The sequence below is a fragment of the Melopsittacus undulatus genome, chromosome 8 (genome assembly GCF_012275295.1).
Source record: "Melopsittacus undulatus isolate bMelUnd1 chromosome 8, bMelUnd1.mat.Z, whole genome shotgun sequence".
NCBI lineage: Eukaryota > Metazoa > Chordata > Aves > Psittaciformes > Psittaculidae > Melopsittacus > Melopsittacus undulatus.
Window position 1 is genome coordinate 9995391 of NC_047534.1, and position 15743 is coordinate 10011133.

The 15743-nt window shown below is 41.8% G+C and overlaps 1 protein-coding gene across 1 annotated transcript in view; it reads right to left on the bottom strand.

Moving 5' to 3' along the window:
• Positions 1-4034: 4034 nt before the first annotated feature.
• The window catches only part of LOC101874331 (multidrug resistance-associated protein 1), a 54948-nt gene continuing 43239 nt past the window's right edge, over positions 4035-15743 (bottom strand). Inside the window, exons 22-31 of the mRNA XM_031043993.2 lie at positions 15084-15291; positions 14023-14333; positions 12989-13188; positions 12374-12500; positions 11926-12027; positions 10821-10967; positions 9442-9600; positions 7795-7961; positions 6851-7045; positions 4035-5587 (exon numbers count right to left, since the gene is read on the bottom strand). Of these exons, the coding sequence (XP_030899853.1) occupies positions 5479-5587; positions 6851-7045; positions 7795-7961; positions 9442-9600; positions 10821-10967; positions 11926-12027; positions 12374-12500; positions 12989-13188; positions 14023-14333; positions 15084-15291 (1725 nt within the window). The 3' untranslated portion in view covers positions 4035-5478. The remainder of the gene's footprint in view (positions 5588-6850; positions 7046-7794; positions 7962-9441; positions 9601-10820; positions 10968-11925; positions 12028-12373; positions 12501-12988; positions 13189-14022; positions 14334-15083; positions 15292-15743) is intronic.

Consider the following 15743-nt stretch of genomic DNA (forward strand, 5'->3'; position numbering starts at 1 on the left):
AAAGAGAAACAGACGTGACCATGTTGCTGGGTAATTCTGAGACAGACATCTTTTAGCATACCATAATCTCTGATATAAACATCTTCTGAATGCTTGCTTTCTGTTCCTAAGTTGGTAATGAAGAGAGAAGGCAACAGAAGGGGAAAATAATCAAAACATTCTTTCACACTGGTAATCTTAGAAAGGGCGCAGTTTTGCTATGGGCTTGCACAAAGTAAAAGCAGCAAAAATACCATCAGCTTTCACACATCAAGATGCGCTGAAAAGGCAAAAGGGAACTAGATAAGTCTTAAGGTCCCTTCCAACCCTAACGATTCTATGATTCCCAAAATTACACGTGACGAAAAAGCCCATGTTTCAGATTAGCCAGAGTCCTCAGCTTTATGTCCAAGTGGTACTGTAAGTAAGTGACAAACTGGGAGTTCCAGTCTCACAAGAAAGTAACAGTCATCAGAAGGAAGTTATCTGGAACAGGTTAAAGCAAAATATATAAAGGAGTTAATGCTTGGAGATGCCATCCTCTCTCAAAAATGTAGTTCAAGGAACAGAAAGCACTGTTTAAAAGGACAGGCCTGCTGGGTCTTTCCAAATGTACTTGTTAGATTAGACTATTTGATTGAAATTTGCACCTAGCACAGGAAGTAACTACAGCAGGCTCAGAACTATGCTAAGAACCTGTTTCATAAGTTGCACTGAATAAATTTTAATATTAAGAAATAAAAGCCTGCCCAACATCTCCAGTAATCTAAATATCAAGAGGAGCTCAAGAGGAGTGCCTGGACTTGCCCCATCTACACATTTGTAGCATTCATTTCTAATAGCTTTCGTGCAGCACAAGTGCAACATACACAGAGCAGCACTAATCTAAAGAGGGTTTATTAACATCTCAGTGGCTTTCCCACTCTATTTTTCTCTTCAGAGCCATGAGGTCAAGGGCTTAATTAGTACTAGCACTGTTCCAGTTGTCTGTCCAATCTGGATGTCAAGAATCAGGGCTTTCAATCCCAATTTACTTCACTTTTTCCTTTCCTTTCTCCTCCTCATTTAAGGCTGTCTCAGACAAAGTGAAAGCACAGCCTTACGTAGGAAAGAGACATGACATTAAAATACTTGCCCCAAGATTCCAAGTTTAATGTAATACTGAAATTGCTAAAGCCAGAAAATAAGAATGAAAGTGTCATGCACTGATTTATGTGAACTTCGTGCCAAATGTAGTTTGTAAGTTGCACTCCTGGTTCCATAGATGGTCACAAGATGCACAGGAATGCCTAAATGTTAAAGGCATCAGTGACCCAGGGCACAAGCATTTCTGTGCTACTCTGGTTGAACCACTACAGGATATCTTCACAGATGTCTCCACACTGGGAACAGTTTTATAGGAGCAGCTGTAATCATACATATGACTAACTATGGTGTTATGTGCAGGTCTCCTGAAAATCCTGAGCTGTTCTACAGCAGAATCAGCTCTTCCAGACATGAGGTATCTTCCATGTTGCACCAAATAATGTCAGCCAGGATACATCAGCATGCGCTGAATCTGATACAGTAAATTCAACAGTTTTCTCTTGCTCTTTTATAAATATTAACATGTTTATAATAAATATGTTAATGTTGTTTATTATTAACACCACCACTAGCCTCATGTGGGCTGCAGTGGCACAGACATTACTGCTGAAAGAGAAGATATCAAACAGCAGAATCCAAACAGGTTTCACAGATCCTTAATATTTTCATGAAGAGATGGGAACAAAATGGTTCTAAGAGAAAGGCAACAATTTTGCTTTAAAAGAGAAAGGTCTTCTCAAAGACTGGAAGAAACAGTCCAAAGAGCAAAGAGCACAGAATGAATTGGACAGAGGCACAGCTTTGCTCCAGGTAAGAGCAAGAGGCCACTTACTTTGGGTCCTGAGAGGTATTCGGCGAATTTTTCATAACACACACATAAGATTGCCAATGCAGTTAAATAAGGTTTCCTATTTTCCTGCTGATCTAAATGAAATTAATTGTGCTATCTTTATGAGAAAAAACAGGTTGGGGGGGAGAAAAACTATGGGGCAAGGCTTCCACATGCTCTATAGGAACTGAGAGCCTACCCACCTCCAGAAGCACAAGATTACCAGCTATGAAGATCCTCCTGGTGGGCAGATAATTATCTCTCCCCCACACAAGGACCTGGAGTACTAGAACAGGATGAACTTAGACCATGCCATGGCAACACATTTCAGGGAAACCCTGCTCTGCAGTAGGTGGACAAAGGCACCCAGCTCAAGGTCCTTCCCAAGGACTAAGCTGCTCACTGCAATACACACTCAGGATGGTTCCCACTCCTCTCCCACATGCTGTCCTTCAGAGCTGGCATTTGCTTTCCAGCATCAAGGCATTTGAAGAAAGTGTCTGCTACATGACTCTGAGCCCACCTCCTGGAATTCAGTGTCACACTCCTGAATTTACTAGTGTTCCCCAGCCAAGGTATTAAATCATTTTTATGAGGACAGACATTTGGAACCAGGATCACAAATCAATGCAGCAATAACACAAAGCAATGACAGGTATTTAGAGCAAACAGAAAAGAGTACCTACTCTAGAGCTGGGGCAGAACAGCTCATGCTAGCAAGTGTGTAAATACATAAAAGTGGGAGAACAGAGTGATGCATATTAACAACCACATCACTGAACAAGAACAAGACTGAGGCATGCATCAAGAGCAGACATCTGATCCCTTGCTGCAATATTTAGGTTATCTTGCAAAATACAGCATTTTGGACACAAAAATTTGCAGTTCCCCAAATGATGGCAAACAGACCATGAGTAGGACAGAAAACATTCAGTGACACTTTCCAGTGTACTCAGTTTGAGACTGCAAATGTAGTTTAAGTCATTCCCACACAGAAACCTCCACTGCAAACACTTTACACAGCCGAAGCATAATTCTGCAAGCTGGGTTTCAAACCATGCTTCTAAGTGCAGTTACATTGTTTTCCAAGGATTTACTCACATGCACATGGTTCATGCTTCTAAATCTATTTATCTGTGTGCAATGGAAAGCATAATTTCTTTGAATCTGGAATCAATTTCCACAGAAGAACTCCTGCAACACAACTTTCTTTGAATTCAACACCAAACCTGCAGAGTATTTGTACAGTCCCAGCTTAGTAATGAGCTGCACTAAACCCACAAGGCTTTTCAAAGGTATTTTGAATTCCGTCTGAATCTCTTCACTGGACGTTCTCTGCAGTTCTGCCTAGAAGGTGGTATTGGTGTTAACTAGCTTGGACAGGCAAGGAGAGAGCACAGGAAGCTTTGCTGTCTTGTTGACCAATGCCAGTGGACCCTCTCCCTGTTCCTTCCCAGAGCTCTCCCAGGAGGGGGTGAAAGTGGAAGATTCACAGTGTTCCTGGAGGATGACTGACCCCAAGCAAGAAAGGTCTCATGGTGGTATCAGAGTTCCTTGTCTGTGTCTCCTCTGCAGACACATCTGTCTCTGTTTTAATGCAGGTGAATAAAATAATACCTGCCACACACTGTATGTGACAAGCTCATTTCTCCGCTCTGTAACCCGTTCTTTATGGTTTGCTCAAATCTTTCCACCTTTCTGTCCACCACAGTGCTGCACAAGTGTTGGGTAATTTGAAAGTCCAAAACCCACTGCTCCTCCCCAAACTCCCCCACCACCCCTTGCTAAATTCATTTCCATAGAGGAAACTGACAAGAAGCTGTTCCAGAAATGTGGCAAGGCACATGGACACCATGGATGTGACAAAAGGTCTGCAGCACCACTGAATTCTGCTCTACCGACGCATTGTTATTACCTGGTCTGCCCAACAAACTGCAGTACTGAAATTACAAGACAATCCATGAGATGTGATCTAGCCCTACCACAGCACATTGTTATTTGCGCTCCAGGTTTCTTACCCACCCTTACAGCCCCCAGACACCAGGCCTGGCAGCTTGGGTGGTCTAAGCAGTACCAGTAATTACCTGAACTACAGAAGCTAATCCTTTATCAAACACAAAGCAAGAGATGACACATCATGTTATCTTCCAAACAATTTTTTTACTGCACCTTCTTTGCAAATACTTGTATTGTCATTACAAAAAATACCAAAGAAAATTTCAGTCTACTCAATTTCAGAGTCTTAATTTACAAAAAAATAAATATCTTTACTCTAAAGAAGACAAATGTCTACTATTAAGGTCAGCAATATCATTCACAGAAGTCCACGTTCTCAGAGTGCTGAGTATTTGAGTCCATCTGGCTTAAGTTTGCCTTCTTCCAGCATTTTCCTCTTAAAATACGACTAATCAGAATGTAAGAAAATTAACTTTTTCCTCCCACAGAAAAGGGAACATTCAACACAGATCTTGGAACACAGACTCTGCCAATTGAATTGTCAGACCCCTCTGACACACAACTAAAAACAGAAAACTTTTTTGTTTTTTAAACAACTGTAAGAGAACAGCTTCTCACGAAATTGAAGAGTCAACAGCAGCAGCATGAAGGGCAGATTTCTTCACTATAAGGCTAATGGTCCTTGATGTGGCAGAGCTTCTATTAAAGCAGATCGCTGCCAAAGCCAAGGGTGTTACAATCAACGTGACACTGAGTCTGCAACTTCTTCTCAGGCAAGTCCTCACTTCTCAGCCCAGTCCCCACAGGCATTATCAGGATTCACCACCCAAGTCAGAATTCCTGAGTGAAGTGTGTGCAAGATCAGGTATTGCATCCTGCAACACAGCAACTGCTGTATGAATTTGGTTTTGGAGTGATTGTCATTCTAGACATGCTTGAATACTGCTCTGAAGTTGACTGTGCTTTTTCACATCAGCACTACTGACATTTTATAGTGAACTTGCTGCTGTACACTGTAAACATATGAAACCTTTAGGACAATGCATAAAAGCATTAACCATATACAGTAAATGCCATAATGAGAAAGTCTGGCACATGTTATTTCACAAGAAAAAAAATTATCTTTGGACTATTGTACTCTATGCCACAAAATGTCCCAAGTGCATCCCACAAGAGATGGCTCATGAGATGAGAAATCAGCAAACAAACAAATAACTAGCATTTGCACAACTGGTGCGGTTTGTTGGGCTGGGGTTCATAAAAAGCGAGGGGAACTTCAGAGCGTAAGAGCAGATGAAAAAAAAAGCTTTCTGCACTTCTCTGATGAACCACTCCACCTGACATTTCAGCATATACTGACAGATTTTAGGCAAAAATGAAAAGTCTCTGAAGTGTTTTGCACAGTGCATGTGCATCTCCTAAAGCCGGCTAAAAATCAGTACTAAGGAGAAGTAAACAAAAATAGAAAAGAATAAAACTGCTTTTTCCTATGACTTCCATCACCATGACGTGGCTGACTTCACTAGGTCTGAAACTGCTCTGTATGGTTCACACCAGCTCAGGGGAAGTTACTGTGTTCTGAATGTATCGCCTCTCTCTTCCTCACAGGAACTAACCAAGTTCAAATGCTACACCAATCCTGAATCTTTGGCCATGCTGTAGAAAATGCCTTTTTGGTGAAGGAGATGTTCTGGGCTACCACACTCCACCACTTCTCCTCTGTCCAGGACTAAAACTCTGCAAAACAAGAAGAAAAAAAAATGGTCACAAGAAGATCAAGCAGGCCAGTGAACACAGATGTACATGCACAGAGAGAAACTGACTGCAGCGCAGCCATTAGATGCAGGCAAAGACAGTCCAGACTGTATGAGAGGACGGAGGTTCTTAACTCCATCCTTTCCGGCCTCAATTCTGATCCTGCCTAATCTATTTTATATGTAGCAAATGTTTACCCAGTCATTTTCAGGCAGCCATGAGACTTTTGACTGTGCTCCGAGCCTGCTAGAAACTATCTCACAGCACTTGTCAAGGTGAGTCAGTGTCCCCAAGACCTTGCAAGACCTGGGATAACCTTCCCATAATGCTGCACCACATCAGCTGCTGTTATACAGCTTCTGCTGACAAGATAGAAACACAGACATAGCTTGTGCTAACCAAACATGGAACTGGAAATTGGAAACTTAAAAAACCAGTTACCACAGTCAGTAAATCAGCTCACAGTTAAAGCACTGCCTTCAGCTACCTCCACTAACTGGCCAGGCACTGCAGGGACACTTGCTAAGTCCTGAGCTGGTGCTAGTGTATGGTGTTACTGTGACTGAACTAGGTATTCACTGGTGACAGTACAGCTGGTGCTGTGCCTGGAACAGGCAATGTTCCTGTCTCTTATCTTTCACTATTGACAGCACAAAGATTGGTCTATAAAAATACACTGAAATCTTATCACTGGTCACTTTGCTCTCTGTCATTCTGTGTTAAGAAGGATAAGAGCAGTTAAACTGAAATTATGAGACAACTCTGCCCTCAACCACACCTTCGCAAGGCAGCTGAGGATGCAGGAGGATGTATGAACTATAACCAACAGTGATGGAAAGAGAAACATGGAATAAACTTCAGAAAAGCTCAGGGCCTGTTCCTTTGCTTCCTTATGCTGTCTGAGCTCCCCAAAGTTCTGATGCCTCTTCCAGCTGTGCCTAAATTAGTGCAAGACCCAGGAATAGACTCCTGTTGTCGCTTCCCTCTCCTTCCTAGTTTGCCTGGACAGGAATGGCACAACAGCAGTACAACAGGGGGCTCAGAGGAGCTTCCTAGCCCAAGCACAACCACCACAAGCCAGAACATGCACACCACACCCATCAAAGTAGGGATTCCAGCAGCTCTCTGGAGAGGTGACTAAAAATGCACTGGCAAATATTTAGCAAACACAAAGATGCTCATTTAAGTAGAGCACAGTGCAGTTCACACATACGATTCTGCAAGATAAAAGTGGTATTACTTTACCTTGTGTAGTCCATGATTGTGTTCAGACGATGTGCTATAGTTAATACAGTACATTCTTCAAATTGAGACTTTATTGTTGACTGTATAAGCTTATCTGTTTCAAGATCAACAGCAGCTGTGGCTTCATCTAGAACCAGGATTTTGGACTTCCTGAGCAGAGCTCGTGCCAGACACACCAGCTGGCGCTGTCCCACACTACACAGATGGAATGGGAGGGTGGGAAAAAGTCAGAACAAGTTTGCAGTATTCATTTTGAAGCTAACAATTCCTTATTCTTAAATACAGGTGCCAAGAATCCAGCATAATAGATAAGCTTGTCTTACTGCTTCACTGTGGAATATCTAAGAGCATCTGAAACTACAGCCCCCTCAAAATGAAGTTCTGGCAACGTAATAAAAGATAAATTACTAATGGTTCTATCGTAACTGCATCAGGCTGATTCACTGAATTGTTGCACTGTTGAGGACTGGACTTCATATGGTTTCTGCTGACTAAACACATATTTTGTTTTTTGCACTGTAACAGGGATAACAGCTTAGAAAACTTAGATCTGTTGAACAAAAGCCATCGTAAGTTCAGAACATTCACTCTAAATAGCAGGCTACTAAAATCCTTTCCAAGCCTGCCCAAGCTGTCAAACCTTGCAGCATTCTGAGTATTTGTTAAAATACTTTAAATTCCCAAACTTGAGTTTAAAATATGGTCAATAGAACCTAGTTAGTTGACTGCCTAGTCATGGATTAGGAATTCCACTATTCCCTCCACAAATCTTACACAGGGCAGCCCACACTGCGTTCCTACTGCTAGTTACCAACATACTGTCCCAAGTGAGCTGTAGTTTCTGGAAATGGAGAGTCTAGTTGCAGATGAAGGGCACACACACAGGTGTCTCAGTTGTCATCTGGTTCTTAAGGCCATTTCACAAGCATAGTACTTTGACATACCTGAGGTTCTCACCACCTTCAGCACAATCATGATTAAGTTTATCAGGAAGGGACGATACAAAGTTTTTCAGGTGAGCCAATTCCAAAGACCTCCAAATGTCTTCATCAGAGTGTTGGTCAAAAGGATCAAGATTCATACGCAAAGAGCCAGAAAACAATACTGGATCCTAGTTACAGAGAAAGGTCATTAACAACACACGCAGAACGTGGCAAGTGCTCTGAAAGTACTTCATAATGAAAGGAAATTAACATGTCCAAATGCAGTTGCAAGCAAGCTTCTCTACTGGATTTAGGAGTAAGATCTCACTTTTTCCAATAACAGCAAGTTCTTCTCCCTCACCCTTACTCCTCATGCCTCTTTGGGGCCTGACCTCTGCCCCTCTGCATGCTCTGGCACTCCAGACCTTTCCATGAGTCAGTAACTCATGAATCCAGGGAGGAAAAAACGTGACCAACCAATCAAAACCCACAAACAAACAAACCAGACATTTTTCCTTTTACTGGGCTACTTAGTTGAAGAACAACTACTCCCTCCTTAACCTTGTATCAGCAGGGACTCCTAGGTCAGCTTTCCACTTCCTAGTGAATGACACCATTTGTACATATTTCAGAAAGCTTCAGCTGCAGTATTAATGGAATGAATGCAGTTTTTTCCTGGACATGGAGAAACACTACTTTGAAAATACTTTTGACTTAGTAGTGTCAGACTGATGCAAACTGATCAAAAGGAGAAAGAAAAGCTCTCCATAGATTTCCAAAAGAAGCAGTGCAGAAAACCTTCTGCAGTGTGTTCACTTGTTTTTGTGCCAGCATGCTGCAGTGGTGATTTATATAACAACATTTTATGATCTTACTGTGAATCAGAACAGGCAGGCAATAAAAGCCACACAGAAAGAACAAGAAGACTTAAGACTAAGCCCCATACTTGTAAAACTCTATTTCCAAACATTTTGGACTATCAAACCCACATCTGCTGGGCTAGATTGGAATGGTTATGTACAAGTTTCTGTGAGTGAACAGTACTGCATGCCTCACTCACAAGATCCTTCCAAAGTCAGAATTCTTTGTAAAAAGGCCCAAAGAGTGCATATCAAGCCTGAAATCTCAATGCATAATCCCAATCCCTCACAAATTAGACTATGCCATACCTTCATTCTGTTTCTAAAAAGAATGGAACTACCTAAAATGAAAGTGGAAACTGATCTCTAAAAAAACTCCCCTGAGAGCTCTCCCCAGCTGAAAATACTTGGACTCTACTTCTCCCCTACTGGACAAAAAAGCAATGGTCTCAGTTAAGCAAGTGACACCCATCAGGTGTTCAACTGGGATCAGACCTGCCCAGTCAGTAAAAGCTGTCTGTAGTACTTAACTGATTAGCATGGGATTCTGACAAAGCCCATGAGCCCAAAGGCCAAGGTGTTCCTTCAATACTGCAACTCAGCCATAGCCAAGGTCCTGCTTGTTACAAGCACAAGCAAATGGAAGCCAGTCTAGGAAAAAAGCTTGGTTTCAAGTTCCATGAAAAGAGCATGCTGAAATGACTCAGTTTCATAGCTACAAATCAGAAAAGGAAGATTGACCCCAGTATATTACAGCAACAGCACTGTGACAGAATGAGTTCTGGTAAGGGCAGGATTTCATGCCTACCTGAGGGATGATGGTGATCTTGAACCGCAAGTCATGAAGCCCTATCTTTGCAATATTAACTCCATCAATAATAATTTCTCCTTCAGCTGCTTCATTAATCCGAAACAAACCTAAAGTAAGTGAGGATTTTCCAGCTCCTGTTCTTCCAACTATTCCAATCTGTTGGGAAGAAATACAGGAACAACTTAATCCACAGAGGAGTTAAAGCAGTCCCAAGCATCCACCTGAAAGTGACACGCTTTCAGAGGGTCGTCATATTTGCTGGGCTATCAAAACTCCAAAACACTAACAAATTGAGGCTGATGAAAGGGGAAGAAAAATCATTGGATATGAAAAACAAAAAAGCAAGAACACAAAGCAGTCTCAAAATTTGCAATCCAATCACTTAAGTTTTCAATTTTTCTAGAAAAGCAGATGTAACTGGGTAGAGCCAGCCAAGGTTCCCTAGTCCTTTGCTTGATGCACACTTCAGTCATACCTGCTGACTTGACATTTATCTCATTTGAATTTACTGCAAACACACACCAAAAGCACTCGGTTTCACACTGTATGTTTTGCTTCCCAGTTAGACTGAAGTCTTCACCAGTTCTTTTTTAAACAAAAATAAAAGCCTGCTGCTCTGGTCAGTTGATGTCTCTCTTACCATCTGCCCTTTCCCACTACATTTGAGGTAGTGTCCTGCCCATATAGGTAGAAAGTGGGCACTCCGGAAAAAAAGCAAATACCTAGCTGGATACCACAAATAAGGAAGCCAGGCAGTAGATCTTGCAGCTACCTTTTATGCTGCCATGCAAGAACACATTACTGTTAGACATCACAGAATCCATACAGGACTGAGGAAGAATGCATGTGAGTGTGTGGGCAAAGCAGCAGCAGAAGACACATGCACGTATCATCACTGGTTTGGCTAGATTCAGAGAATCTATTCTGAAGTCCCAGTTTTCCTGCAGAGTCTCACCTTGCAACTTCTGCCACACTAGATTCAGGGCTTCCCCCTTCTATTTAGTAGCTCATTTTCTTAAGACATAATTAACTTAATCTCATTGCAACCTGTACTCTTCTTTGGTTATAGTGAACAAATAAGCAAAATTTCCTAGGAAGAGGAGAGAAGACAGCATAAACCTCACTCCTTATGAAACCAGACCAAAAGATACTCCACAAGTCCACATAACAGTGTATCTTTGTTCCATGATGCAAGACACACCTTGAAAAGGATAAGAGCCCACTGTATATGTCTGTCATGTTAAGACTGATTCTACAGAAGCTCTTCTAGCTCTTAAAGACACAAGACACACTATAGAACAGGGTTAGACCTCTCTTTGGCTTACGCATGCAGGCTTATGAACAGTAACACTCTACTATAAATTCAGGTTCATTACCTTCTCACCCCCATTTATGGTAACATTTATGTTTTTCAGAACCAAATCCAAGTCTTCCCGGTAACGTAAACCATAGCCTCGAAACTCAATTTTCCCTTCCTCAGGCCAGGTACTCGCTGGAGCACTTTGTTCAATACTCCACTCAGCCTGAAAGAACCACACAAACACATCCGATCAATTACTCCTTCAACCGAACACAGACTCAATGTTAGTGTACAATTTACAAAAGGAACTGTGATGATGATGGGAAGAGAAGAGCTGCCTCGAGGCAGATGAAGTGGTATTTGTAGCCAAAGGCTTTGCTATCACAAGTCCCACTTGCTTACTAAATTCTCCTCTTCTAAAAAGCAGAATCATACAGGCAGCACATATTCAAAAACCTAATCGTACACCCCCATCACAGTAAGGAAACCACTGGGGAAACAGACATGCAACTAGAAGCAGTTTATCTGAGACATAAGCACCAGAAAATTAACAACCTGGTAAAATAAACAGCTGCTGCCTCAGCCTCCCACAGAGGTGGGAGAGGAGAGAACCTACCCTACTGAATTTACTACCAGTGCCAAAAGGCTTTTAACTGTATAAACAGTGAACCTGAAAAACAAAAATCTTAGGAAGGGTCCTCATAATGTTTGGCTGCAAGTTCAGGTTCAAGTGACAGGCAAGGCAAATAGAAGCCATGGGGAACTCTGTTCTGCAGCCAGTTGCAGATAAAGTGAGTTGTTAGGTGATCTGAATCACAACAAAAAAAGTAAAGCCTCTTTACTGACCACACTGAAAGCAAAAAGAAAAACAAATTAAAAAATAATGTTTAAGGACATAGGAAACCAAAACATTTCTACAGCTCTACTGCTTATCCCAGAGAAGAATAACACATTTGCTAAATAACATGGTGTAAATATCATTGGATACACCTCAAAAGCAGTCACAGGAATTACCACAAAGATTCAGCTTGTTCCTAGAGGGAGGGCACTGACAGCAGTAAGCTGTACTCTTCCCTCATCTCAGAAGACATGCCCAGCTCTGACCCCATTCAGCCAGGCTGAGGACAAGAACTCAGAACAGAGCACTGACTTCTACAGATGTGATGGACAACCCAATGTACCTCCTTCTCCATTTCAGCATATTCTTTGACCCTTTCAACAGCAACAATGTTGGTTTCCAGCTCAGATGACATGCGAACTAGCCAGTTCAAGTATGCTGTAATCTGCAAGAAGAAAAGATGTCTAGAAACAGTTTACAGTAAGTAAGTTCCCTGCAATAAATGAAGAGCTCAAAACAACCAAAGCACTGCAAGTTCATGGAATGCATAAACACAGACAAGATCTTGGCTCATCAGTGCTGGACAGCAGGAAAGTCCAGATGCCTTTAATATGCAGGGGATGAGTAGTCTTAGCCACATCCCCTCACATAGGCAAGGCACAGAAGGAACTTCACAGCATCTTTCTACATGCTACTTGTAGTTATTCTTGCTATAGTCCCTCCAAAGCCATAGCAAGGTTCTGACTTTATGATGCAATTCAGAGCCTTTTTTTAAATTAAGGTAAAATTACCTGCAGTGAATAGGACACTGAGAGGCCAACCAGTCCTGCACTGAGTTTGTTGCGTGCCATCACGGCAAACAATGCTGCAAAGAGGACAATACAGTTCCCCACACACTCCAGACGGACAGCCAGCCACCTGCACAACAGAAAATTGTAATGCATATGTTTGGTAATTCATTGAGAGATTAATTAAAAGCATGGTCAACCAGTGTTCTGTCACAGCTTGGTTTTGAAAAGATTAATAATATGGCATCTGCATACCACTAGTGACACAGGAACAGAGATATCTGAGGCTCTGCTCCAGCAGCACACAAACCTAGAGGCATCCAAACTTGATAAACCTTTCAGATGCATAAATTCCTGGCTTAGTTCAGAAAGCAGATGCAGTTAACATTGGGATCAATGAATCAAAACGTTTAAACAATAATTATCTAGAAGTAAGGCAGGAATTCTCAACAAAGAAAAGAAATTCTTAAGATCTTAATTTCATCACAGGAGTTTAAACAAAACATCTGTCGAACAGCTATATCAACACAAGCTCCCTACCCTGAACAAGTATGCTGAGAGCTGTGATTGATGTCCTCCCTATATAGCTGCCTTTCAGTATTTTAACCCCACTGTTACCTGTTTGCAACAATGCTTGGATAATAAGCTTTCTGATTTTCATCCACTTTCATGTCATTCTGCTTTATAAAACGTTTCTGCTCCTCAAAGGCTCGAATGACACTGACTCCCAGGAGGGTCTCATTGAAATGAGAATACACAGGAGAACGACTGACGGACTCAAGGCGTTTGAGCTGGCGAGAAGTGGCCACATAAAATCTCTGCAAATCAGAGTATGAGAATTATGGTTACGTCCAGACTGCATCTGAAAATACAAAGGGAATCATAAGAGAGTCCCCTCCTGTTTGGGCTGTTTTTTACAGAGATGCAACTTTCCCATGGGAATACATGCCTCTTTCAACATTTTCAGGCCTAAAAGACCATTACATACACACTATGGTCTTTAAACAACTGCCAAACTATCTCATAAGATGGCCATTTTCTCCCCTTTCTCTTCCCTGCAAGCTTAGCTCAACATTATAAAACACATATCACTGCCTTTATGGTTTAGTGATGGAGCCTAATAGATTCACTAATTCGTGAGCCAGTCAAAATCCAGCTTCTTCTCTCCTATCTGGCTCTACTAGATTTCTAAGAGTAAAGCAAGAGTGAAGCAAGCACACCCTGCCTACACAAGACAGGAGTGAAAGGCTGCTATCATTTCTCTTGCTCTGTAAACAATATTCTGACAAAACAGGCACACCAGCAATGCATACATACCCCTGTAAAGGTTACCTTTTATTTAGAAGGAAGTTTGAGAAAATCTCATAGTTTTTCTGTATTTGGGCTCTGAGCAACAAGCTGTGCAAAATTTGCCTCAAAATCTAATGGCATTTTTATAAAGTTTGCTTAGGTATTAAAGGATAACCTGCACAGAAGTCATTCTACACTTGACAACGGAAGGAAATGTTCTGCTAACATCAGCTCATCAGTAAACCATGCAAAGCACAATCAGCCAAGCATGATTCAAGTCAAACACCGGTGCAGAGTAAGAACTGTCTTAAATAACAGAGGGTGAGCAACTGCTGGTCCTAGTGCCCCTAGGGACTCCTTACCTGCACAAACAAGTAGAGAAGTCCCAGAGGTGGAATAATAACAGCAGCCATAGGTGTGGCCAGCAGAATGATGATACAAGCCCCAATTACATTAAATGTTGAGCCCATGAACATCTTGATGATTGGTGGAATGGTGGAATCAATGGTATCTATCTCCTTAGAGAAACGGTTCACCAGATTTCCACTGGGTGTACGTTCAAAGAAACTCATTGGAGACCTGAGGACACTGTGCAGCAGGTTAAGGTGCAGGTGTCGTGAAGCAAATATTCCCCCTATTGACACAACCATTGAGTAGCCAAACACAGCAATACCTAGAAAAGAAGACTTGTTTTTAACTGCTTTAACCTATCACATAAAACATTTTCCTCATTTTGTCATCATTTACCATTAGCATATGTATAGTATGACAAAAAAAAATAGTGAAAACATCACATTTCTCTCATTAAAAAATTTTGTGTAACATTTGAGTGCTTTTCTGGAGCAAACCCACTGAATTTTAATGTGGCATTTAGTTTTGAGTGCAGGATTTTTACAGCAGTTCTGAAGTGGCACAGCTGGAGTATTAGGTTTAATGACAAACAAACTTTGACCACAAAGAGGACACATAACAAAAAGCTGCTGAGCTGGACTTCCCACAGTGCCATGGACAGACCCACAAGCTGTTAGAGGAAACACCAGCCTGAGCAGCTTAGCCAGGTTGCACCTGCAGGGAGGCAACATAGCCATGGCCTCCTGCGACAAACTCCCTGCAAACCAGGCTAGCACAATTTGTTGACAGGCCAAGGCACCACTTCTCAGGTCAGACATTTTGTCATCAAGTGCTAGCTCATCGTCCCCTGCAAACCACTTTTGTACAAATGATAGAAAACCATATTCACTAACTAAAAACTTTTACAGGTTGGTTTTCCTTTGTTTGTTTTATTTGCAAGTTTTTCAGCTTTCTATGAAAACCCACACTCAAATCCTTATCAAACTACTGCTGCAGTTCTCAAGATACAAGTTCACCAACAATATTAGAAACATTCTGAACCAGCTACTTAAATAGGTAAGAACAAGCAAACCTTGAGAAATGCCCAGTGCTCCATATACTCCCAGTCTGACATTTGTGTACTGCTGTGTCCCATTGATAACAGGATCATCTGTCCATAAACTTAGCCAGTAGTTGGAAGCCAGGGATGCTATATGATTACACATGAAGAGGAAAATGCTCAAGAAAGAGATAAAGAGTCCAATTGCTTTCATGTAGTCCCAGTACACTGTTGCCTTTACCTGAAGATAGAAGGAAAAAAAGAAATACTCATTTTGCAGATGAAGTTTCAAAATCAGCAATTCCCCCTTTTTCAACACCTATTTAACATCCGTATCCCTGTATCAGGCCATAAAAACACAACAGCTGCACTCTAGAGAGCCAATGCTTGGGGATGATCTTGGGTTCAGCAGTAACAGAACATTTTTCTCCTTCTTAGTAGCTGGTGCAGTGCTGTGACTTTGGCTTTCAGCCTGGGAACAACACTGATAACACCGATGTTTTTAGTTGTTGCTCAGTAATGTTTACTGACCAAGGACTTTCTGAGTCTCATGCTCTGTCAGGGAGGAGGGGAAGCCAGGAGGAAGCAGAAACAGGACACCTGACCCAAACTGACCAAAGAGGTATTCCATACCAGAGCACATCATGTCCAGTATATAAACTGGAGGAGTCACCTGGAAGGCCCAGATCGCTG